This window comes from Hemiscyllium ocellatum, chromosome 5 (assembly GCF_020745735.1).
Source record: "Hemiscyllium ocellatum isolate sHemOce1 chromosome 5, sHemOce1.pat.X.cur, whole genome shotgun sequence".
Taxonomy (NCBI): Eukaryota; Metazoa; Chordata; class Chondrichthyes; order Orectolobiformes; family Hemiscylliidae; genus Hemiscyllium; species Hemiscyllium ocellatum.
Window position 1 is genome coordinate 95,616,997 of NC_083405.1, and position 24,792 is coordinate 95,641,788.

The window sequence follows — 24,792 nt, forward strand, 5'->3', positions numbered from 1 at the left end:
CCTGACCTCTGGGCAAGTTGTTGGAGGGAATCCTGAGGGACAGTATGTACATGTATTTGGAAAGGCAAGGACTGATTAGGGATAGTCAACATGGCTTTGTGCATGGGAAATCATGTCTCTCAAACTTGATAGAGTTTTTTGAAGAAGTAACAATGAAGATTGATGAAGGCAGAGCAGTAGATGTGATCTATATGGACTTCAGTAAGGCAAGGTTCCCTGTGGGGGACTGATTAGCAAGGTTAGATCTCATGGAATACAGGGAGAACTAGTCATTTGGATACAGAACTGGCTCAAAGGTAGAAGACAGAGGGTGGTGGTGGGGGTTTGTTTTTCAGACTGGAGGCCTGTGACCAGTGGAATGCCACAAGGATCGGTGCTGGGCTCTGTACTTTTTTGTAATTTACATAAATGATTTGGATGTGAACATAAGAGGTACAGTTAATAAGTTTGCAGATGACACCAAAATTGGAGGTGTAGTGGACAGCAAAGAGGGTTACCTCAGATTACAACAGGATCTGGACCAGGTGGGCCAATGGGCTGAGAAGTGGCAGATGGAGTTTAATTCAGATAAATGCGAGATGCTGCATTTTGGGAAAGCAAATCTTAGCAGGACTTATACACTTAATGGTAAGGTCCTAGGGAGTGTTCCTGAACAAAGAGACCTTGGAATGCTGGTTCATAACTCCTTGAAAGTGGAGTTGCAGGTAGATAGGATAGTGAAGAAGGCGTTTGGTATTGGTCAGATTATTGAGTACAGGAGTTGGGAGGTCATGTTGCTATTTTTCTATTCCTTGTCATTTTGTTTGATTTACTGAGTTGTTTGTATTTTTGCCTGTGTATAGATATTCATTGTTTGTAACATTTGAGTGGCTATCCTGGAAGTCAGTAATGGTGGTATTTGTCACAAGGCCTAGGTATTGTGTGGTGGATCACTTTTCCTTCTGCAATCAAAGGCCGCCCTCAAAATCCTTCGTAGAAAATTTAGCGAAAAGTGTCTCAGAATCACAGACTTGTTTAGCTTATCATTTCTGCACCAGTTCTCTGAATGAACAACTCGCTTGGTGCCATAATTCTGCACATTCTTCCGTCTCTGTTTTCAACTTTTGTACGTCTGCAACGAACATGATTCTATCACACTGTTGAGCAGTGCATTCCAGATCCTAACCACTCTGTTATTAGCAAATTGTAATTGTCTAGCATTAAATATATGTAAGTGTACAGTTTCATGGTGGCAAAATTCATTTCCTTCCTCAGGTGAAACATTACTGCTTTTGTTTGAAATCACAGCTATTCTCAAACTATCCGATTATTCCAGAGAGCATACATATGGTTTGTAGTATGGAGTCTTAAGACCATAATCACATTGGTTTGTTTGTATAGTAATAACATCTCACTCATTGATGAGCTGTGTTTCCTGATCAACAGCATTTCGATATTTCAAGCAGTTAAATAACATTAAATTTGATAGGTTTAGAATCAGTTTTGTAAGGCTAGTGAATAGGCTATTAAACATCCTGTCCCTAATTGTCTGTTATGTATTACACGTAGTCACAACATGTGTGCTGCTAAGACAGCCATGTAGATTGAAATAGTTAAATAGTGAGGATTGTATCGCAACACATGATGCATTAACTCCTTGGAATATTGAAACCAAAATATGCAACATGCCAATCACCATTAGATTGTGGAAGAAAGATGAAATATGAGAATTGTGGTAGACCATTCCTGTTTTGTTTCTTGCTGAAGGGCTATTGCCCGAAACGTCAATTTCGCTGCTCGTTGGGTGCTGCCTGAACTGCTGTGCTCTTCCAGCACCACCGATCCAGAATCTGGTTTCCAGCATCTGCAATCATTGTTTTTACCTTGTTTCTTGCTGTTGCCAAGTGGCCTGAGTGCCAACAATGATCATTTCCATGGTTATTTTCACTGAGTTTTAACTTGTTAGAATATTTTGGACTGATCAGCGCAGTATTGGAAAGCATTTAAGTGGATAACCAGGCTGACACGTTCTTTACTTTGTGTTAGATACCTGACTGCAACTAGCCAAAGTTAGTCATGCATGCATCTGTAGGTTCCTGATTTTGTGGATAATTGAGGAGGAGTGACGAGGTTCTGTGCAATAGTTGAAGTGCTATGAATGCTCTCAAGCAAGCAAAGTGCATCACTCAGAACTCCCTGAATGGTTTAATTCTTTATCTTATATTTTCTAATATGGATGCTTTTGTACATTTATCTTTGATTAGATATTTTTCCCTGTTTTATTTAAGATTTGACAGTTTCTGGCCTGACCAGCATTTTATGCCCACCTTTAAGATGATAATGATCTTTCTCAAAATGCAACAGTTTGGTGTTGTAGAGATACCCAGAGTATGGCAATATAGTTCCAAGTCAGGATGGTGTGTGGCTTGGAAGGAAATTTGCAGATGGTGGTGTTGCCATGTGGTGCTGCTCTGTCCTACAAAGCCATCAGGGTCATAGGCTTGGAAGATGGAGGTGCTGTGAAGGAAGCTTGGTAAATTGTATCTTGTAGATAATGTTAGGGGTAGGTTAGCTCAGTTGTCTGAATAGCTGGTTTTTGATAGAGTGAAAACAACAGTGTGGGTTTAATTCCCACACGAGGTGAGGTTATCCTGAAGAATGGTCCTTCTCAACTTTTCCCCTTTCCTGAGGTGCAGTGACCCTCAGGTTAAACCACTACAACTTCTCTCTAATGAGAGAGCTGCCCTATGACACAGTGGAACTATGGCAACTTTACCTGTAGATAAAAGTTCTGATGCTTTGTGCTGGTTGTGAAGGAAGTGAGTATTGCAGGCAATGGATGGTGTGCTTTTGAAGTGAACTGCTTCATCTTGGGCGGTGTCAAGCTCCTTGAATGTTGGAGCTACATTTGCCCAAGAATGTAGCGGGTATTGTATTAAGACTTGATCTGTGTCTTGAACAGGGTGTAAAGAACTGGGGAGCAGGAGGGGAGGTACTCCCCACAAATTTTTCCAACCTATAACTTGCTCCTGTAGCCACAGTATTTATTTGGTTGGTCCAGTTAGTTTTCAGTGACCCCAGGATGTTAGTGGTAAAGGATTCCATAAAGTACTTGATCATTAAAGAGATTGTTAAATTCTGACTTGTAAACATTCATTACCTGGGCACAAATGTTATTTGAAGTCTGAATATTGCTTAACATTTTGCTTTGTATGAACAATTGCTTCAATGTCAGAGGAGTTGTAAATGGTACTGAGCATTGTGCATCATTTAGCAAATATCAACTAGGATTGTGGTGCTGGAAAAGCACAGCCAGTCAGCCAGCACCTATCCCTGATGAGCTTGTGCTTGAAACATCAATTCTCCTGCTCCTCAAATACTGCCTGACCGGCTGTGCTTTTCAAGCATCACACGTTTTGACTCTGATCTCCAACATCTGCAGTCCTCACTTTCTCCTCCTCAATTAGGATTGTGCAATTGAGGGATGACCACTGATGAAGAAGCAGAAGATCTTTACTTGGGGTAATGACTTTTCTAACTCTGCAACAATATGGTGGGCTGAGATAATTGACCTCCACCAATCATAACTACTTTTCTGATGATTATGACTCCAGTAAACTACTTTCTCCTGGATTCACATTTGACTGCAGTTTTGATCTGACTGCTTGAATCATATAATCCTTATAGTGTGGAAGCAGGCCATTCAGCTCATTGAGTCCACACCGGTGCTCTGAGGAGCATCGCACCACCCTACCCTATTTGTTGACATGGTTAAAAGACTGATTAGCTAACTAGAAGCAGAGAGTAGGAATAAATGGATCTTTTTTCAGCCTGTCAGGATATCACTAGTGGCATGGCTCTGGGGTTGATATTCAGGCCTCAACTCTTTACAATTGATAAATGGTTTGGATGAATGAAATGAAAATATAGTAGCTGAATTTTCTGTTGGCACAAAGATAAGTAGGAAATTGAGCTGTGAAAAAGATGATAGAAGTTCATAGAATCCCTACAGTGTGGAAGCAGGCCATTCAGCTCATTGATTAGATTAGATCACTTAGTGTGGAAACAGGCCCTTCGACCCAATAAGTCCACACCCACCCACCGAAGTGCACCCACCCAGACCCATTCCCTTATGTTTACCCCTGCACCTAACACTATGGCCAATTCACCTAACCTGCACATTTTTGGACTGTGGGAGGAAACCGGAGCACCCGGAGGAAACCCACGCAGACACGGAGAATGTGCAAACTCCACACAGTCACCTGAGGCGGGAATTGAACCTGGGTCTCTGGCGCTGTGAGGCAGCAGTGCTAACCACTGTGCCACCCACACTGATCCTCCGAAGAGCATCCTACCCAGCACCCCTCTCTTCTCCCTGTAACCCTGCATTTCTCCTGGCTAATCAACCTAGCCTGCACACCTCTGGATACTATGTGCAATTTAGCATGGCCAATCAACCTGACCTGCACATCTTTGGACTGTGGAAGAAAACTGGAGCACCTGGAAGAAACAGAGACACACAGAATGTGCAAACTCCACACAGTTGCCCAAAGGTGGAATTGAACCTGGGTTCCTGGCATTGTGAGGCAGCGGTGCTAACCACTGCATCGCCATGTGAAACCCAGTCAAATGCTGCCTTGACATCAAGGTAAGTAACTCTTGTTTCACCTCTACAATTCACTGCAATTGATGCTACAGAAACTTCAAAAATTCCGAAGAAACAATTTTGAGGAGGAACTGGTAATGTTTAGTCGGTCAGGGTGCATCTGTAGTGATATTAACCTTTTGGGTGATGGTCTTTGTATTTCCAGAACAGCCTTTGTATTTTGGCTTTCAGTCTATATTTTAAAAAAAGCAACAATTGAATTGATTCCTGCAAAGATGAGATTGTTCTGAGAGTTTCACGACACAGGGCCTATATATTCTTTTTGAGTTCAGAAGAATGAGGTGATCCCATTGAAGCAAACAAATATCTTCAAGGACTGTGCAGCATAGATGCTGGAAAGTTGTTTTCCCTGGTGTGGATGTGGAGTCTCTAGAACGGAGGCTGCAGTCTCCGAATAAAAGGTAGGCAATTTAGGTTGGAAATGAGAAGCATTACACTGTAACTATGAAGCATTACTGGGCTGTCCAGCAAAGAGTAAAACTGCATGAAAATTCAGGAGTGATAGGAATGAAGTTGGGTGCACGCGGAGGGAAACTAGTTGCATTGACTTCATCTCAAATTTCAATGGTAGAAGATGATTGGAGAAAATCAAAATACAAAAGTAATTGTTTTACAAATGTGTTACATAATTTTACTTGTTATCGATTTGACAATTATGCAAATTTGCCACTTAATTGAAGAATAAGAAAATTGATCAACCTGAGATTTGTTGTTGTTATAAACTATTTGTAAGGATGTTATGGCAGGTGAAACAACTTTCAAATACAGCAATAATTTCTTGCCATTAGCACTCTGGCTTTCAGTTTAAAATGATTTTGTTGCATTCAAAGTTAACATAGTCCTATACTCTTTATAAACTCCTTAGAAAAATCTTAAACTTTAAACTGGAGTCAAAAAGGAGAGAAATCATTACATTTGATTATATACTTCAACTGGAATTTTATGTTTAGTATGAATGAATCAATGATGTCTGCCATGTTTGGACTGCAAAATCTGATAAGTCGTAAGATAGCAAGGTCAAATGCATTGTTTTCTGAGTATGAGTACTGTACTATTGTAAATATTTTTAGTGAAAACAAAGCAATAATGCATATGAATGAATAGTAAAATACTTTTAGCTCATCACATGCTGTTGAATCAACTGTGTCTGGGTTTCATGTCTTTTTTTGTCCTTGGTTGTTGTGATCTTACAGGCTATGGCTGGTTAACTTTTTAGTAATTGCTTATGAATAATTCTGAAATGGTGATAACGCATGTAGTGAAATGTTGGCCAGTTGTTAAAATTAAGGACCTTATCCTTTTTTGCAACATACTGCTCTTTAATTACTTTAAATTGTACTGTGAAATCAATAACCAACTGACACTGTGATCAGTTCATTAATTCACCTTGCTGTCTGTTGTAATAAATGTTAACAATCCTTTGGCATATTTGCTAACCTAATTGAATGTCAACCCTTGACAAGCTTTTCATAATGTGCATTAGGATGCAAATGATGACCACAATAATTCTTCATTAACTTTAACCTGTTTGAGTTGTGCAGTGCAATTAATGCTGAATTATAAATCTGAAAGTGGTTGCCTTTTAAGTCAAAGGTTTATCCTTTGATCAATACAGAACTATTCTTACAAGGGAATTTCAAGGAAAAATGAAGTTAAGGCTGATCACCATCATAAGGGAAATTATAGATAGGCAAGAAATGCACAGGTCCATGAGAGAATTTTAAACAAAACCATACAAATGTGGAGTGAAATAGCTGTTTTGAAAAATATGTGCTGTGTAGAGAATAATACTTGTTCAACATCTTTCATGTCCTTGGTGTACCCCAAACAATTATGACAACCAATGAATTACAATTTCTATTGTATTATTTTGAGAAGTGTCTGTACTTGCTGATTTACATTGGGTCCTGATCTGACAACACATGGCTTTAAAAAACAATCATCTTGGTATTCTGTTCTATCTTTGGCATTGTCTTTCCATCTACAACCTGATTCAATTCTACAAACATGCAACATCTTCACATTCCTCCAGTTGTGTGCTCTCACTCATTCCTGTATTCGCTCTGCCATTGGTGGTTGTCTTCATCTGCCTAAGTTCTGAAAACCATTGCCTAAGTGCCTCTATCTCTGGCTGCCCCATTAAACAAACTATTCCATTATTAAAACTAGCATTGACACTGTTCAGGAAAATCATTTGGAGGAAGGTGATGGTGTAGCGGTATTGTCACCGTACTAGTAACCCCAAACCCAGACTAATGTTCTAAAGGTGTAGTTTCAAATTCTACCATGGCAGAGAGGTAAACATTGAACTCTAAAAATCTGGAATAAAAGTTGGCCAAATCATGATCATTTAACCATTATCATATAAATTCATCTGGTTATTAATGCCCTTTTAGGGAAGGAAATCTGCTGTACTTACCTGGTCTGATCTACATATGACTCAATCCACAAAAATGTGATTGCTTCTTAACTGCCCTCTGAAAAGGCCCAGACAGCCACTCGATTCAAACTCAATAAGGAATTGCAATAAATGCTATCAGTAATGCTATAGAATAGCATGCACTCAGGCATTCATCTGGCATTTGCCAGTTGTTGAATTGAATTCTGAGGTCAGGTAAAGGTGACTGCCTTTGATATGAAGGCAGTGTTTGACCAGGCATGCTATCAAGGAACTGAGCAAAATTCTACTCTGGGAACATGTTTTATCATCGTACCATCTAGCAGATCATTCCTAGCGCACAGGCAAATGATTGGCCTTCAACCACTGAGGCTATCTCACCCGAGGATAGTGTCCCAGGCTGAATTATCTTAAGGCTCTTCATAAATGACTATCTCTCCAACATATTATCTTAACTGATTATGTTTGCTGATGTGGAGTATCAGTACCATTCCATACCACTTGGGTGCTGAAACAAACAGTGCATTTGAATACTTTCCACAGGTTTTTATTAGTGAAGCTTCAACAATGCTCAATACCATCCAGGCCAAAGTAATTTGCTTTGTGGCACTTCATCCTCCATCTTTAACATGTACTACCCCCAACACTGATGTACAGTGGCAGTAGTGTGTACCATCTGCAAGGTGCATTGTAGCAACTCACCAAGACTCTTTCAACAGCACTTCCAAAAATCACCTAGAAGGACAAGGGCAAGCAGTGTGTGAAAACACAAGCCCATGCAAATTCCACTTGAACTGACAAAATCCTGCCTTGAATCTGTATTACTGTCCTTCAATATCTCTGGGTCAAAATCCTGGAATTCTATGTCTAATAGCCCTTTAGGTGCACTTACACCCCTTCGACTGCAATAATTTTTGAAGCCAACTTCCCACCACTTTGTGAGCAATTAGAAATGGACAATACATGCTGCCCTTACAAGTGATCCTGTCATTTCCTTAAATGAAAATAGTTCCTAAAGACCTGCTCCTGACTAGACTACTGCCAACTGTTGCGTTATTGTTATCTTATGTGGCTGGGTGTCAGATTATGTTTGATAATTGCTTCTATAAAGCTCTGTGGAGCAGTTTATAATGTTAAAGGTGCTATATAAATACAATCATCGTCAATATTGTCATAAAAGTTTTATTTAAAGATCAATTTCCGGTGGGACCAAAGGCTAAATTGAAGTAAGTTTTGCAATCAATCATTCCAAGTTAAATATAAAGTTACACAAATATAAAGTTATGCTTTCCAAATTCCGAGTTTAACAATCATGTGAATTTAATCATTGTATTGATGAGAAATGGAATTGAACTATTAGATCTCGTCTTTTCTAATCTTAATTCAGTTAATTGTAGCTGGTAGCCACTGGAGAGATTTGCATTCAGATAGCATGTAATGACAGCCTTGCAAAAAAAATGTAGAGTCAGTCATGTTCCTGAGTATTCCAGATCTTTATTAAGACAGAACTCTGCTAACTAGGGCCAAGAATGATTTTGCAAGTACTTTTCTGAACACATTTAATGACCTTGTATTGGTGCTTTCGATTCTACTTGACTAGAAATGCAACATGTTTCAATGTAGAGTAATACAAGATGTGAAATTTGCAATGAAGTCTTTGCTTGTGTGAGAATGGTATTTCATCATCTGCAGCCTGTGTCGGTGGTTGTTTTAACAATAGAATTGATGTGTACATCGTTTTAAATATGCTTGGAGAGAGATAGTCTGACAGTATTATATTTTAGATTGTGACAGCATTCCATGACAAATTGGGAGATGTGGTTTGTTTTGAGCAAAGCAAATCTTGAAAATTGCACAATTTTAAGGGTTTTTTTAAAAGATATTTTTATTAGAAATTTAATATTTTGACAGATTTACAAAAATAAACAGAACTTTCAAGCACAAACATTAATATAAAAATAGATCTTAAATATATAATCATCAAAATTCAAAGGAATGATACTAAAGAAGAAAGAAAAACAATGAAACTCAGTTAACTACTAATCTAATCCACAATTATCCAGAGTGTATAGTTGAGTCACTTACATCCTTCAAACAAGAGAAAATGTTTTCTAATACACTCATAACAGTATAATAAAAAGGAAACTATTTCCAAACAATAAGAACAAAAAAAAACATGTTTGAATGGAGATCCTCCCCCTTGTTCTCAGGGGGCCTTACTTCCTTTCTAAAGGTCCACCATATCCTCTCCCAAACAGTGTCCCACCCTTGACCCGGGCGCTCCTTAATAGGATTTAGATATAATACCGAGCTAGAGTTAACAGTGAGCGCCCCACCCCCACCCCTCCCCACCCATACCTGAGTATATCTGATAGCATCAATGCCACGTACAAACACACATAACTATAAAATTACAACTCCAACAAATTACAGTTAAGTATAATAACATAAAATAGCAAGGGAAGACAACCCTGCTCCCAGAAGTAAAAGTAAAGTAGAGTAAAGTATCCATTTCTCCCCACGGAGTGTGGAAGAGGCAAGCCAACATAAATTGTCTCTTACGATTTATTTAAACGAGTCTAAAAGATCCTTAGCCTCTTCTGGTGATCTAAAATTATACTCGGATCCTTCGTGGTTAAAGCATAACGTCGCTGGGTAGCGTAAGGTGTATTGAATATTTAAGTCCCTTAAACATTTCTTCACCTCATCAAACGCCTTCCTCCTTCGTGCCAAAGCCGGGGAGAAGTCCTGAAATAACATAATCTTGGATCCTTCATGAATCATAGCTTTAGGATCCTTTCCAAGCTTTCTGGAGGCGTCCAGGAGTATCTGCCTCTCCCTATAACTCTGCAGCCGGAACAGGACCGGGCGTGGGCGCTGGTTTGGGCCAGATCCGCGTACTGCGACCCGGTAGGCCCACTCCACTCTTACCCGGTCAGTTTCAGCCCCCAGGTTTAAAAGCTGGGGCAGCCATCGCTCCAGAAATACTACTAACTGTCCCTTCTCTTCTTGTTCAGGGAGGCCCAAAAGACGGATATTCTTTCTCCGATTTCTATTATCCAGGTCATCCATGTAGATTTCAAAGGCCCGGACTCTCTGCTCCAGAGCTCGCACCTGTTCTGCAGCTGTTTGTGCTGCAGCCTCGGAGGTCGTGGCCTTTAGCTCCGCCCCCTCCACTCGGCCCTGCAATTCCTCGAGAGCCTGGCTGTGCTTTTGTAGCTTTTCTTCGAATGCATTCCATCTCTGTCTGGATTCTACAATGAAATTGACGAGTGTCGTTTCCAGCCTGGCAATCATCTCTTCAAGGCCTGTTTTTACATCAGCTGCAGCCGGAGGAGGAGAGGAGGGTGGGGGAGGGGTCTTTGTTTTCTGAGAGCTGCGGGATCCCTTTGGTTTACTCATTATCCACTTAATATTAAACTGCTTAAATATAATAGTAAACAGCTAATTAAGGTTAGAAAATTTTTTTGGGTGGTTTGGTAAGTGTGGTGGGGGTGAGTAACTCACTTTACCCAGGTTTTGGGAAGAGCACTGTAAACTCAGACTTGCTGAGTCGCCGCCATCTTGGATCTCTCAATTTTAAGGGTTTAAGGTACATTTTATCCTTGACAACCCAACTGTGAAATTTCTCAAAGATGGGTGGCATTCCATGTGGATGCTGTTATTTGGACATATGTAAACAAGTTGTCATATCAACGGAGAATTTATCTTGCAGTTAGTATACACGAGGAGTGTAACTCATGTATCAATTACAGCCCATTTGGAACTCGATGCTCTACTTATGTGGCAAATGGTGATTGGATTCATTTGTAAGTCTAAGCTATTTGAACAATCAGCTCAGAACTTTGGAGTGTTGATCTAGTTTTACTCCAGTCAAACTCTCATTTATGATTCAGTTCAGAGTATAAATTGACAGCATTTGGAACGCAAACTAGCCCACATGTATTCTTTTTCCGCAACTTGCTCACCCATTCTGCTTTTCTTGTATGCTTTCAAGTGACTTATACACTTAATGGTGAGAGCGTGGTGCTGCAAAAGCACAGCAGGTCAGGCAACATCTGAGGCGCAGGAGAATTGACATTTCGGCATAAGCCCTTCCTCGGGAATGAGGCTTGTGGGCCAGGGGTTGTGTGTGTGGATGGTGGGGGAGGGTAGGTAGCTGAGAAGGTAATAGGTCGGAGAGGGGGGTGGACAGATAGAAGGGAAAGGTAAACATCGCATCATCCTCCACCACTTCCACCACCTACAAACGGATCCCACTACCAGAGATATATTTCGCTCACACCACTCCCCTTATCTCTGTCCAAGGCCCCAAAGGATCCTTCCACATCCAACAGAAATGTACCTGTACCTCTACCAATGTCATCTACTATTTCTGTTGCTCCCAATGTGGTCGTCTCAACATCGGGGAGATAGGATGCCTTCTTGCAGATTGTTTCAGAGAACATCTCTGAGGCACCTGCACCAAGTAACCCCATCACCCCGTTGTTGAACACTTCAACTCTCCCTCCCACTCCATCAAGGACATGCAGGTCCTAGACCACTGCCACCACCAAACCGTTACCATCCAATGCCTGGATGAAGAAAGCCTCATGTTCTGCCTTGGGACCCAGCAGCCACACGGGATCAACGTGTATTTCAACAGCTTCCTCATTCCCTCCCACCCCCAACCCCAAGCCTGCAACTTGACAGCGCTCTCCTGACCTGTCCATCACCTTTTCCATTTATCTGCTCCACACCCCATCACCTTTTTTCCTCGCCTTCATCTACCTATTGCATTCTCAACTGCCTTTCCACCTCCTCCCATTTATCTTTCAGCCTCCCCAGCCCACAAGCCTCATTCCTGATGAAAGCCTTATACCTAAAGTGTAGATTCTCCTCCTTGAGTGCTCCCTGACGTGCTGTGCTGTTCCAGCACCACTCTCTCGACTCTGCTCTGCAGTCCTCGTTTTCTCCTTATACAATTAATGATCAGGTCCTGGGGAGTGTTGTTGAACAAAGTGACCTTGGAGTGCATGTTCATAGTTCCTTAAATGTGAAGTTGCAGGGAGATAGGATAGTGAAGAAAGCGTTTGGTATGCTTGCCTTTTTTTGGTCAGGGCATTGAATATAGGAATTGGAAGGTCATGTTGCAGCTGTACAGGACATTGGTTAGGCCACTTTTGGAATATTGTGTGCAATTCTGGTATTTCTCCTATCGGAAAGATTTTGTGATACCTGAAAGGGTTTAGAAAGGATTTACTACGATGTTGCCTGGGTTGGAGCTATAGGGAGAGGCTGAGGCTGTTTTCCCTGGAGCATTGGAGGGTGAGGGGTGACTTTGGAGAGGTTTATAAAATCATGAGGGGCATAGGGTAAACAGACAAGTTTTTCATCTGGGGTGGGTGTGTCCAGAACTAGATGGCATAGGTCTAATGTGAGAGGGGAAAGATTTAAAAGGGACTAAGGAGCACAGAGTGGTGTGCATATTGAATGAGTTGCCAGGTGAGATGATGGAGACTAGTATAATTACAACATTTAAAAGACATCTGGATGGGTATATAAATAGGAAGCGTTTAGAGGGATATGGGCCAAATGCTGGCAAATGGGAGTGGATTAACTTAGGATATGGGTTGGCATGGATGAGTTGGGCCAAAGGGTCTGTTTCTGTACCATATGTCTCTCTGCCACTGTCGAGCACTCAGAACAACAACATTTTAATACAATAAATGCCATACTATTTGTAGGAGGATTAGCTTAATTAAGATTTGGCTCAGCAATTATGGAAATGCCAAAGGCACTCAAACATGAGAGGCTGAAACAAATGCATTTGCACAGCTGAAAAAGTAACTTGTATATTACAGGAAAAGAAAAGCTGCAAAAAAAGAGCAAAATCACTAGAGCCTGTCAAAATACTGATTCCAAATGTTACATGTTCAATGACAACCAGTAACAAAATGGTCAGTTCATAGACCAGTTGAAAAATGTTATGAAGACAATTTGGCTCTAATTTCGATCTTTTTAACTGAGCCAGCTAGCTGAAATATTAAACAATTTGATTTTTTTAAAAAAAGTTACTCTGTGAATGGTAGCTTTTTAATGTCAGTAGGAATTTGAATGCATTGACCTGGAAATTGCTGCAGTGGTGAAATTTGTGGCAAACAGCATGTTATTTTTCTTGATCCTTCAGTGCCAGATTCACACTGCAATCTGCAGGAACAAATAATTAGAATACACTTCAGTCAGCATAGCAGCAAATCTTGAAGTCGATCAATGGTTAGTTAAAAATTCATTTCAATTGTAGATTTTCAATGGAAACCTTGGCTTGTAAATGGGATAATTAAGCATGACATGGAATTACAATGTTAACCATGACTTAGGAAAAGAACACAATTAATCTCTCCTAATATTGTTGTTGTTCAAAATGGAGTTGGCAGAAAGCATTAGAAAAGTTGCAGTTTATTTCTGCTGATTGTGACTTGGGGAAAGTTTTTTTTTAATGAAATCCAACCATAAAACAGTTGCAGTGCAGAAAGAGGCTATTAAATGTGTTGTGTCTGTACTGGTTGAATAAACTTCCACCTGTTCTAATCCAATTTATCAGGATCTGCACCATTGCCTTGCAGTTTACATTGTTTTAGGTGCAGATCCAGGTTCCTTTTAAATAAGCTCAGGGTTTCCTACTTAGCCATCAACTGAACAGCAAATTCCAGACTCTTCCCAACCTCCTGAAGGCTTATCTTCAACTCCCTTCTGTTTTAAATCTTTGCCCCACCATAGGTCACCTTTCCCATCCACTCTAAGCTCCTCCAGTATTTTATCCACCTCAATTAAGTCACCCTAGGTCACCTCGGTTCTAAGGAAAATCACCGTGGTCTATCCACTCTCTCATTATAGCTGCAATTTTTAAACATTGTCAACATTCTTGTAAATCTCTTTTGCTCTAGAGAGGACCATGACATCCTTCCTGTAAGGTGACCAAAAGTATGAACACAATTCCAGCTGTGGCTTAACCAGTGTCTTATATCGTTCCAACATTACATCCCTGCTTTTGTGTTCAATAGTTCACCCAATAAAGTAAAGCATCTCACGCACCTCATTTTACCACCTTACCTACCTGTCCTGCCACCTTCAGGGTGGGCATATTGACTGTCTCTCACTTCTTCTACCTCCCTCAAACCCTTTCCTTGATTGTGTGTTCCCTTGTTTTGTTTTTGGCCATCTCAAATAAACTTCTCCAGACTGAATTCTATTTGCCCCTTTTTCTGCCCAGTCCATCAACCATCAATATCATCTTGGAGTCAACAGCGATGCTCTTCATTCACAATTACCCAGTCATTTTTTGTCAAGCAAATTTCCAAACAATACCCCTTAAAAAATGTCTCGCATTTAAATTAAGAAAGCCATAAAGCACAAGCATGTGGTATTCTTCGACTGCCTCTAGACAGATTAAAAGGCTCAGCCTTGGTAAACGTGGGATTCTGGGGATAAGGTGGGGACTGGGCCTGGATGGGATGCTCCTTGACAGGTCAATGTAGACTGGAAAGGTCAAATGGTCTCTTTTTGCAGTATTTGGGAACTGAAAGGATGGTAATTAGTTGAACCAATCATGGTATTTTCTTGTCATTTCTGGTTTCTCTGAGATTCAATGTCTCATTATATTTTCAAGAATAATTCTATTTTGAAAACCTTTAATTTCATAGATAAGCTTTTAAAAATATGCCATGGGCAGGTGTGACACCTAAAGGTACCTGCGCAAGTATTTCATTTTCCAAATAAATACCTCTAAGTCTCGCTGATGTGCTTGCTTGTGTCAGCCTGGGTTGATTCTTTCTGGCTTGAGGGATTTTGCACTGGCTTCCTGGAAGTAAGCTGCCATTGAAATCACATAAACCCCTCTGCTTGTTCTAAAAATTCTTATATTGCAGTTCCTTCACCTTTACTTAATCATCAGATTAACAGAGGGGCTGCACTGTGGCTCATGTAGCCATTCAGACTAATAATGAAAGGTTAATTATTTTAAGATAACATTTAATGCTTTTCTGGCTTGGTTTATGGTGCTGCATTTAAAATTATATCTAGCAATAGGAAAAGCTGTTCTTTTATTTTTAGTCAGTGTCAAATGTTGTGATGAGTTCCCTAAATGCTATGCTATTAAGTAAGACTTATGAACCATTCATGTGAACCATGACAATCATTGCTGATTTGTATCTTTTGCAGTACACTAGGCCCTGAATACTGAGTTATCATTTTAAAATATTCTCACTTGCTGAATCAGTGTGTCTCAAATAATACGCATTATAGCAATCCTTGTTTGGTTGATTTTAAAAAGACCTGTTTTATCATAAACAGAAATTGCTGGAAAAATGCAGCAGCTGTGAAGAGAAATCAGTGTTAAAGTTTCAGGTCTGGTGATCTTTCCTGTTTGTTTAGAAAACTGAATAAGAAATATTCCCCGTTCATTTTATGAAAATCCTGTTTGCTAACAGGTGGCCAGTTGGTGTGCTTGCATGTGAAGCAAATACTCAAATGATTTCTGGAATTGTGCAAAATTTGAGAAAACTAAATTTCTGATCTTGGGGTTTGGGAAAGCAGTTTTCGCCATGAGTGTTGTCTTTACAAATCCAATATTGGCTTCCTCTCTCATCAGTACACCTATAATAACTAAGACTAATTAATCAATTTGACAGGGGACTCCAATACTTGAATGAAACAGAATTATAGGTGTCAACTTTAATTACTGACATGACATTTGTAAACTAATCTGACTAGTAATCAGTTCTTACCAGTGAAATGGCCATGTGGCTTCTGAGTTCGTAGAATTGTCAAATACAAATTCAATTGAGAGTGTGAATCAAATGAAGATCCAACTGTAGTGGGTGCTCATTAGGATTGGTTTCTAGGGGCAGTAAAGCAATTTAATTTTCAGTGATATTAGGCAGGCAGAGAAAATTGAACTGAATTCTTTTCTGCTGACAGCTCGAGAACCAGGAGACGCTCAGAGCAATGTTCAAGAAAGCAGAGTCTGAAATCAACAGCAGAGTTATTGAAGCAATGAAGAGAACAGAGGATCCACTACAGCGACAGCGTATAATGGTGGAAGAGGAGAGACAGAAGTACTTGATTGATGAGGAGAAAATAGTACAGCAACTATGGTATGTCAGCTTGTTGTCAGTCATTTATAATTGCATTGTGTTTTAGGATGTTCCCTCATTTTGTTTTAAACTTTGTTTTTAAATTATTTGCACCCTATCCTGTATTGTTTTGGAGATGTGGGAGTTGGTGTTTCTTGCTTCAAATTTGAGATTATACTTTTGATTTAAATTCATGAATGCCTAAATTTCATTTGAAGGAATATGTTATTGCTATAATGGAATTGAGATTGAAGTGACAAGTGACAGTGAATAACTACCTAATCTTGTGGAGCTCGAACTAGGCAAAAGGGGAAAAGATGAGGTTCCGGTCCTGTTCAATATCTGGTCTGTGCCTCATTAGCTGATTCGATAATGGGATCGGAATATGGATGCCTTGACTGGTCTTATTGTCCTGAATTAAGTTGAAGAACATCTGGGCTCTGCTTCAATTTCAGATGGGAATAGAGAAAAAGAGGCTTGTGTTTATTTGGCAGTTTTTATGACGACTTGTAGCAGTTTACAGCCAACAATGAACTTTTGAAGTGTTTTCACTAATGTAAGAAGCAACAGCTAATTTGCACACAGTGATCTCCCACAAATAAAAGCCTAATGCTGACAGCTAATATATCTTTGTGATGCTTATTAAGGAATAAATATTCACCAAGGCATCAGGGATTAGTGCTCCACTATTGTATGAAGTAGTTCAATGGGATCTTTTATATCAACCCAGGAAAGCAGATACTGTTTAGGTTTAGTGTTTCATCTCCAGCATCTCCAACAGCAGAATTGCGAGCCTCGTGATACTTAGAGTTTGACTTTAAGCCAATCTCCAAGATTCTGGATTTAGTTTTTAGTTTTGTGGTTGATGTTTCATTGTTGAGGTAGCAATCAGAAAACTGAGGAGGCCTATTCTAGTAGGAATCAAGAAAGAAAAGAAAATGTAGCAGTTGGTGGGGGAACAGGAGATTGAAACTGAAACTCCCTAGTTAACATAAAGTTTGAGTAACATATTTGACATCAAAGAAAATTATTACTTCTCTTCAGATCATTGGCTTCAAGTAGTTGTGACCTTTATATTGCCTTCTATTGAAGTTGTTCAAAACTAAACAAGCCACATGCATTGTTTTTGCAAGAATTTAGTGATCTTAATCTTAGTCAAAGCCAGAATTTTGTTGCTGAAAATAACAATTTCACATTTACTGAGCACAGTTGGATTTGGTGAAAATACTAAATGTTAATCCATATGCATATATGCTTCCTTGTATCTTTGAAATAGGATGCAAATTTTCCTGTTATAACACAATGGATTCACTGTTCTTCTCAAGTGCTGTTTGTAGTTATGAAAACTGCAGGGCTGCCTTTAACAATGGAATATTACAGTGATAGTTTTCTAGCCATATTATCTGGTGTATTATTTACAAATCTAACCAGGGTGTTTGGTGCTAATTGAATGTATCAAAAGATAGAATGACTGATATAATTGGCTAGACTTTTCTGGAAAGATGTAACTCTGGGGCGTGATCTAAGTCTGGGGGAGATGAGGACAAGAGTGGACCTTGGATGAAAATGTTAAATTGGAGGAAGGCTAACTATAACGAAATTGCACAAGAATTGGAGAATGTGGATTGGGAGCAACTGTTTGAGGGTAAATCCACATCTGCCATGTGAGAGTCTTTTAAAGTCCAGTTGATTAGAGTGCATGGTAAGCATGTTCCTGTGAAAATGAAGGACAGGTGTGACAGGATTCGGGAACCTTGGATGACACAGAAAATTTATCAGCTTAGTCAAAAATAAACCTACCTAAGGTCTAGACAACTAAAAACAGACCAAGTCCTTGAATATAGAGAAGGTCAGAAGGAGCTCAAATGGGGAATTAAGAGGGTGAAATTCCTTGGCAGGCAGGGTTAAGGAGATTCCCAAGGCATTTTATATGTTTATTTAGGAGCAAGAGGGTAGCTCGGGAAAGAGGAGGCCCACTCTGGATAAAGGAAAGAGGTTGTGTGTGGAGCCAGAGGAAATGGGTGAGATCCTTAATGAATGTGTTACATCCGTATTTATCAAAGAGAGACATGAGGTCAGGAAAAGGTGAGAATACTTGGGCTGGTGGTCATAACCAAAAGAGGAAATGTTGGGTGTCATGAAAGTATTAAGGTAGACAAGTCCCCAGGGCCAGATGGGATTATTCTAGGATACTGTGGGAGGCAAGGGAGGAAACAGCTAGGGCCTTAACAGATATCGTTGCACCCACTTTGGCCTCAGGCAAGATTCCATAGGACTGGACAGTGGCCAGAGAATGACTTGTTAGTGACAGGCAGCATGGGTTTGTGTGAGGAAGGTCATGTCTCATCAACTTGATTGAATGTTTTGAGGTGGTGACAAGAATGATTGAGGAAAGGACAGTGGCTATTGTCTGCATGGAGTTTAGTAAGACATCTTAATAAGGTACCTCATGGTAGAGTCGCATGGATTCAGGGTTCAGATGGAGGGCTTTTGCCCGAAACATAGATTTTCCTGCTCCTCTTATGCTACCTGACCTGCTGTGCTTTTCCAGCATCGCTCTGATCTAAGCTCTGGTTTCCAGCATCTGCAGTCCTCACTTTGGCTGAGTTATGTTACAGCCAAATGAATCTTTAATTAGGCCACATTTGAAAAACTGTGCAATTCTGGTCACCACACTACCAGAAATACATAGATGCTTCAGAGATGGCACAGTTTACCAGGGTATTGCCTGGTAACTTTGGTTATGCCTAGAGAGCTTTAGTTATGAGTAGAGGCTGGTTAAATTTGGGTTGTTTTCCATGGAAAGATGGAGGCTGAGGGGCGACCTGATAGTAAGTCTACAGAATTATGAGAGGCATAAGTACAGTGGATAGTCAAGGCTTTTTCCTAAGGTCTGAAGGTTAATTACCAAACAATACAGGTTCAAATTAAGAGGGGTAAATGTTTTCATACAGAAGCTTGTGGGTGCCTGGAATGTACTGCAGATGAAGGTGGTGGCAGCAGGTACGTTAGCAACATGTCTTGATAGACACCTGAACGGGAGACGAACAGCTGGATAGATACCATGTATTGGCAAAAAATAGTGGGTTTAAATGAGGATAAGGAATCGGTGCAGGCTTGGTGGGCCAAAGGGCCTGTTCCTGTGCTGAATTGTATTGTATGAATTAGACTTGTTTTTGTGTTGAAGTTTTAAACCTTTTGCCCACAAAGCTGCTAACAATGCAAACAGTGCCAAAGTAATATAATTGAGTTCATCTTTTCGCTTTATTTTTTATTAAATTCTAGGTATAACTTGGTGCTGTTAAAAACCATTGAAAGTCAGTTTCAAAAAAGGAAATGTGGTGTTTTAGTAACTTTTTTTAAGCACGATAACTTGGAGAAGATGATTTGCAGCAGTGGCATTGGTCTTTACCCATCTACATTTCCTCTATTGCATCGGACAAATAATCTTATTATACTCACATCAACTAAAGCTATTTATGCAAGTGCTTCTAATTGAAGTGCATGTAAAAAAAAAAGAACATTCTGTGTAAATGTTAGACTTGAACAAAGACAGACTTGTGAAGCTCCAAACATCAGTGAACCTTGATTTATTTGTTGCATTTAAGCATTTCCATGGTTGCTAAATCTTGATTTTTATTAAATGACATACTCCTGTGATGTGTGAAGATTTCTCCAAGTTTTGAATTCAGTTATCAATCAAAATGTCTGCCTTTTCCTGGGGGTGGGGATTATGAGACACAATCAGCTGGTCAGCATCAGCAGCAGGCGTCATTGTGGATGATGGAATGGCAAAGAAAAAAGTGCCTTCAGTAGCAGTTTTTAATTATTTATTATTTAGAACTTGTATAACATTGAATCTCTATTGCTTGTTCAGATTATCTTTTGCATGTTGATCTATTTTTTTCTGGGATTGTGGGATTTCCTGTTGGTAATCCATGTGCCTACTGGGTCACATATAATATGCTCTCTTTATTTGGAGGCTTAAAATGCCTGTTCAGTCGTGCTCAAAGCACGTATTTTGTTGCTTTTGAGTTTTGAATATAACTGAATTGTCTATCTCCCATTCTGGTCACATTCTACCTTTTGTTACTAACATTATTCCGCCAGTCTCGCAAAGAAACCACGTTGGGAAGAGACTGATCAATATAATCAACATTATCAATGTGTTGACCAAGCTACTGTATTGGAATTGACCAGATATGAAAGTATACTTGGGCCTCACCTTTGCAAAACCATAGTTACTTAAAAGGCTGGGGCTCAGTGATCCCATGCTACTTCTGAAATGGCAAAAAGAAATCAAAACTCTGGTCATCAAACAGGAGTCTGATTTAATTTGTATCTTCAGCATACATTCCATAGGTCCGTTTTGAATAAAAATGTAATGCTGGAAATACTCAGCAGGTATCAGATCCTTGGAAACAGAATTAGTATTAATGTTTGCTGTCAATGGCACTTAACAAAAACTGAAATGTTAAAGATGAATAGATTTCTAAAGTAACTTTGTTTTTATCCACAATTTTTGCTCTTCTGTTCCTTATCCATTTAATTGTATCTACTAATTATTTATTTATTTATTTATTTATTTATTTATTTATTGTATTTAGTTGTTTACAGATTGCAGACATTAATGTGGGATTAATTAATGCTCCCAAATATAGAAATAAACAAATCAGTTTTTGGGTTTGGAAGTGGATGTTTATACAGTGTTACTCTGTTTATTTAAAAAAAATTCATGTGTGTAACACTTCTCATTCAATCCTGCACCACCTGATTTTCTGGTTTAGAATATGGCAGAAGAGAGCCCTGCCTATTGGCAAATGAAAATGCTAAAGCCAGTGTAAAATGTCTGGACATGATTACTGTCCAATATTCTCCAAGTCTGTAAGATAAGTCCAGTGGAGAAATGAGGTATGTATGAAACATGGGTGACCTCTCTACAAATGATGAAAGGTTATTGGACTCAAAATGTTATATCCGATTTGGCAACATCTATGGAGAGAAAAAGGATTTCTTCAGCATCCATGTTTTTTATTTATTCATTACAACTTTGACATTGTCACTTTTTGATCAGAAATTGGAAATAAAGTATTTTTGAGGCAGATGCCTGTCAAGTGAATAATTAAGATCAGGGCCTTTTATGAGGGGTTATGGATGAAATCTACAAGAATGATTTGTTAAATGAGAATGAGGCATGATCAGTATTTGATAGATTTTGGAAACATGGCCATTCCACAGAAGAACATATAATGAGCATCAAATTGAATTTTGTTTATTTTTTAAATTCAGTTTGAGATCCATGACTTGGTACTGGCATTTAAATTATTGGAATTTGCTACAATACTTACGAGATAGGCAACTGGTTGGAACTGGCTTCAGTTCTCAGGAAAGGAGAGCTTGTTGGAATAGATATCATTAAAAAAATACTCCTGGGGAAATAATTATTCACTTCAGTCTTCGTGGAATACAGAGATACTTTGCAGTGACACAAGAAAGGAAGACTCACTAATTACCAGCTTTTAAAATTGCCAGCTGCTTAATGATGGCAAAAAATGTCATGGACAGAGATAGACAAAATGAGAAGGAAAGCAACTTCAGTTCATCGGCTGTTGCAGCAGAAAGAAAAGCTGGAACAAAAATAAAAGTGAAATGAATCCCAGGAATGTCCATAGAATAGCTAATGATTTGCCTAGAGCAAACAAATAGAAACCCTTGAAAAGATCCAGGAAAAGAATTCTGAGGAAGTGGTTGAAGATAATGATGAATCTGGTCAAATTGTACGAGTCATAATGAGTTTAGTCCTGTGGTGAATATTATTTGTGAACTACTTTAACTATGTAGTACTGGATAATACTTGTACATTAACAGTATGTGGGGCAAATTGATTACAATGCTGATGTTGATTTGATTTATGTTGTAAAGATCACTGCAAGGTAAGTAATATAAAAGTACTATTTGCTCTGGTATTCTGATAGCACACTTTTCTAAAAAACATTGTAATTTCATGTAATATACAGTAGTTGGTGTTAGCCATTTTATAAGTCACAATATAGTCTCTTCTGAGTTGAGTTAAGTTGAATATTGATAAAGGCACAAGAATTTACGAGAATGTTGCCAGGGCTGGAGGGTTTGAGCTATAACAAGAGTATAGGGAGAGGCTGAATAGGCTGGAGCTCTTTTCCCTGGAGCATCGGAAGATGAGGAGTGACTTTAGAAGTTTATAAAATCATGAGAGGCATAGATAGGGGAGTCCAAAACTAGAGGGAATAGCTTTAAGGTGAGAGGGGCAAAGATTTAAAGGGGACCTACAGGTCAACATCTTCATACAAAGGGTGGTGCATGTATGGAATGAGCTACCAGAGGAAGTGGTGGAGGCTGGTTCAATTATAGCATTTAAAAGGCATCTGGATCGGTGTACAAAAAAAGGAAGTGTTTAGAGGGATATGGGCCAAATGCTGGAAAATGAGATTAGATTAATTGAGGATATCTGGTTGGTGTGAACAAATTGGACCAAAGGGTCTGTTTCCATGCTATACATCTGTATGGCTCTATGACTTGATATGGAGTATGATGAGGCATTCATTTTTGGAACAGTCAGTCAGCTAAAGTTGCTTTCTTTCTCATTCAGTGTATCTGTGTCCATAATATTTTTGTCATCATTAAGTCGCTGGGCATTTTTAAAAGCTCGTTATTATTGAATCTTCCTTTCTTGTGTTACTGCAAAGTATCTCTTTGTTCCCTGAGGACTGAAGTGAATAATTATTTTACCAGGAATATATCTTTTTAATGATATCTATTCCAACAAACTTCCTTTTCTGTCAATTTCTATTTCTATTATCCTCAGTTTTTCCATATCTCCAAGAGAATTAGAAAAAACAATTTTCCTTGACTGATGATGAAAGCTTACTTAATATCTCACTTTCAAAAGTTAAATAGCCTGATAGAAAATGCAGGTGTGATGCATTAAGATTGTATGAGGCTAATGAGATTTTTTAAAAAAAGAAATGTGAAATCTGTATAAAACAAGTAGTATCAAATCCCAGTGCAGTGAACTTTGTAAGTGGTCCAATGACATATTACCTCAATGAGGTATTTACAATGGGTGGAAAGTTGTCATACAAAAATGGGAATATTTTCATCCTGCATCTGATAGACTAAATATGGTCATCAGGTCCATCTTCAGTATAGAGACAGTGAGATCTGTGGATGCTGGAGATCAGAGTTGAGTTTGTTGCTGGAAAAGCATCTTCAGTAATGAAAGCAAAAATAAAATGATCATTACAAACAAAATCTTAGCCTGGGGTGCTGGTGCAATTTCTGAATAATAACCGAGAAATTAGCCCATGGTGAGTCTTGTGTGAAAATATGAACATTGTGGTCATGAACAGCACAGCTGAAAGTCATTTCATGATGGTCTTTGAAAGGAATCATGTCAATTATCAATTTATTTCATTGATAGCAACAAGGTCACAGTAAAGTTTTAGAACAGAACTAGCGTTCAAAGTCTTCATAACCATGAAACTTAGAATGCCTTCAACAAACTTGAGGTTAAACTGAGAGGCGAAACAAAGGGAGTTAAGGTTGGAGAGAGTCTGATGTTTATTCGTAGTTACTGGATAATGTTTCATCAATGAATTTGTGCTGACAAAGTATTTTCAGATTGGACTTAAAAGGCTAAAGCCAAGCTAGTTATTAGGTGGTTTGAACAGTGACTGAATGATGCAGATTTTAGTAGCTTCTCCCACTGTTGAAAATGTAAATTTAAAAATCTTTTCAGCCCCTTGACCATGTGTTTTTGGGGATGCAGGTCAATGAACAAAGGTGCATTTCTGTACAGTATTTTAGAGTGAAGTTGTTGTAAAACTTGACAAAGGCAACAGATGCAGAAGGAAATTAATTGAAACATAACAAATGGGTCTGTGGTCTCGATAATAGGTTATTTTTCAGTGAAATGCATTGCCTTTAAACAAAAGGTCATGTCTAATGAACAAAAGATCCTACTTTTGTTTTAATTGGTATCATGAAATAAAGTTTCAGGCATCTGCCTGGTGCATGCTGAAGATTACTTATTGGCTGGTTCTGTGGAATTTGAAAAATGTCATCTTAGATTAAAACAAAAATTAAGTTTTGAAGTTAGGCTTTTGTGTTTTGAAATTTGTAGCTTTATATAGTTAATCAGATCTGGAAAATTTTTACAACAATGTTTGTAACAGTATTAACCCATTTAGTTATTCAAGATCATCATGGAAATATGTTGTTGCATTTAAGGAAAAGATAACAATTGCACACTTTTGCCAATTCAATTGGGTGTGAATTTGTTGACCAGGCCAATTGCTAGTTTGATGTGTTGGTATTAAATATGATGAAATCCTCTAAAGTAGAGAATATTTTCGGGGTAAACAAGCATTAAAAAGGTGGTATCTACAGAAATGTGTCATTACCTTCCTGCTCCTGGAAGTCTCAAAAAATATGCGTCTAATCATTTTTAATGATACATCATATGCTTCCTGTTGCATATCATAGTGCAGCTGGTTCCACAATATTTTGGATGGGAGTGAGAACGCAAAAGGCTATCCTTAACTTAAAAAGCTAGGATAGTAAAGAGACTGTTTAAAAGTACTTTAGTGAATGAAATA

The 24,792-nt window shown here is 38.9% G+C and overlaps 1 protein-coding gene across 7 annotated transcripts in view; it reads left to right on the plus strand.

Annotated features, from left to right (window-relative positions):
• si:ch211-285f17.1 (sickle tail protein) overlaps positions 1 to 24,792 on the plus strand; it is a 689,517-nt gene that overhangs the window by 600,653 nt on the left and 64,072 nt on the right. For all 7 annotated transcript variants that reach the window (XM_060825000.1, XM_060825002.1, XM_060825004.1 and 4 more), the window contains one exon: positions 16,002 to 16,177. In XM_060825000.1, the coding sequence (XP_060680983.1) occupies positions 16,002 to 16,177 (176 nt within the window). The remainder of the gene's footprint in view (positions 1 to 16,001; positions 16,178 to 24,792) is intronic.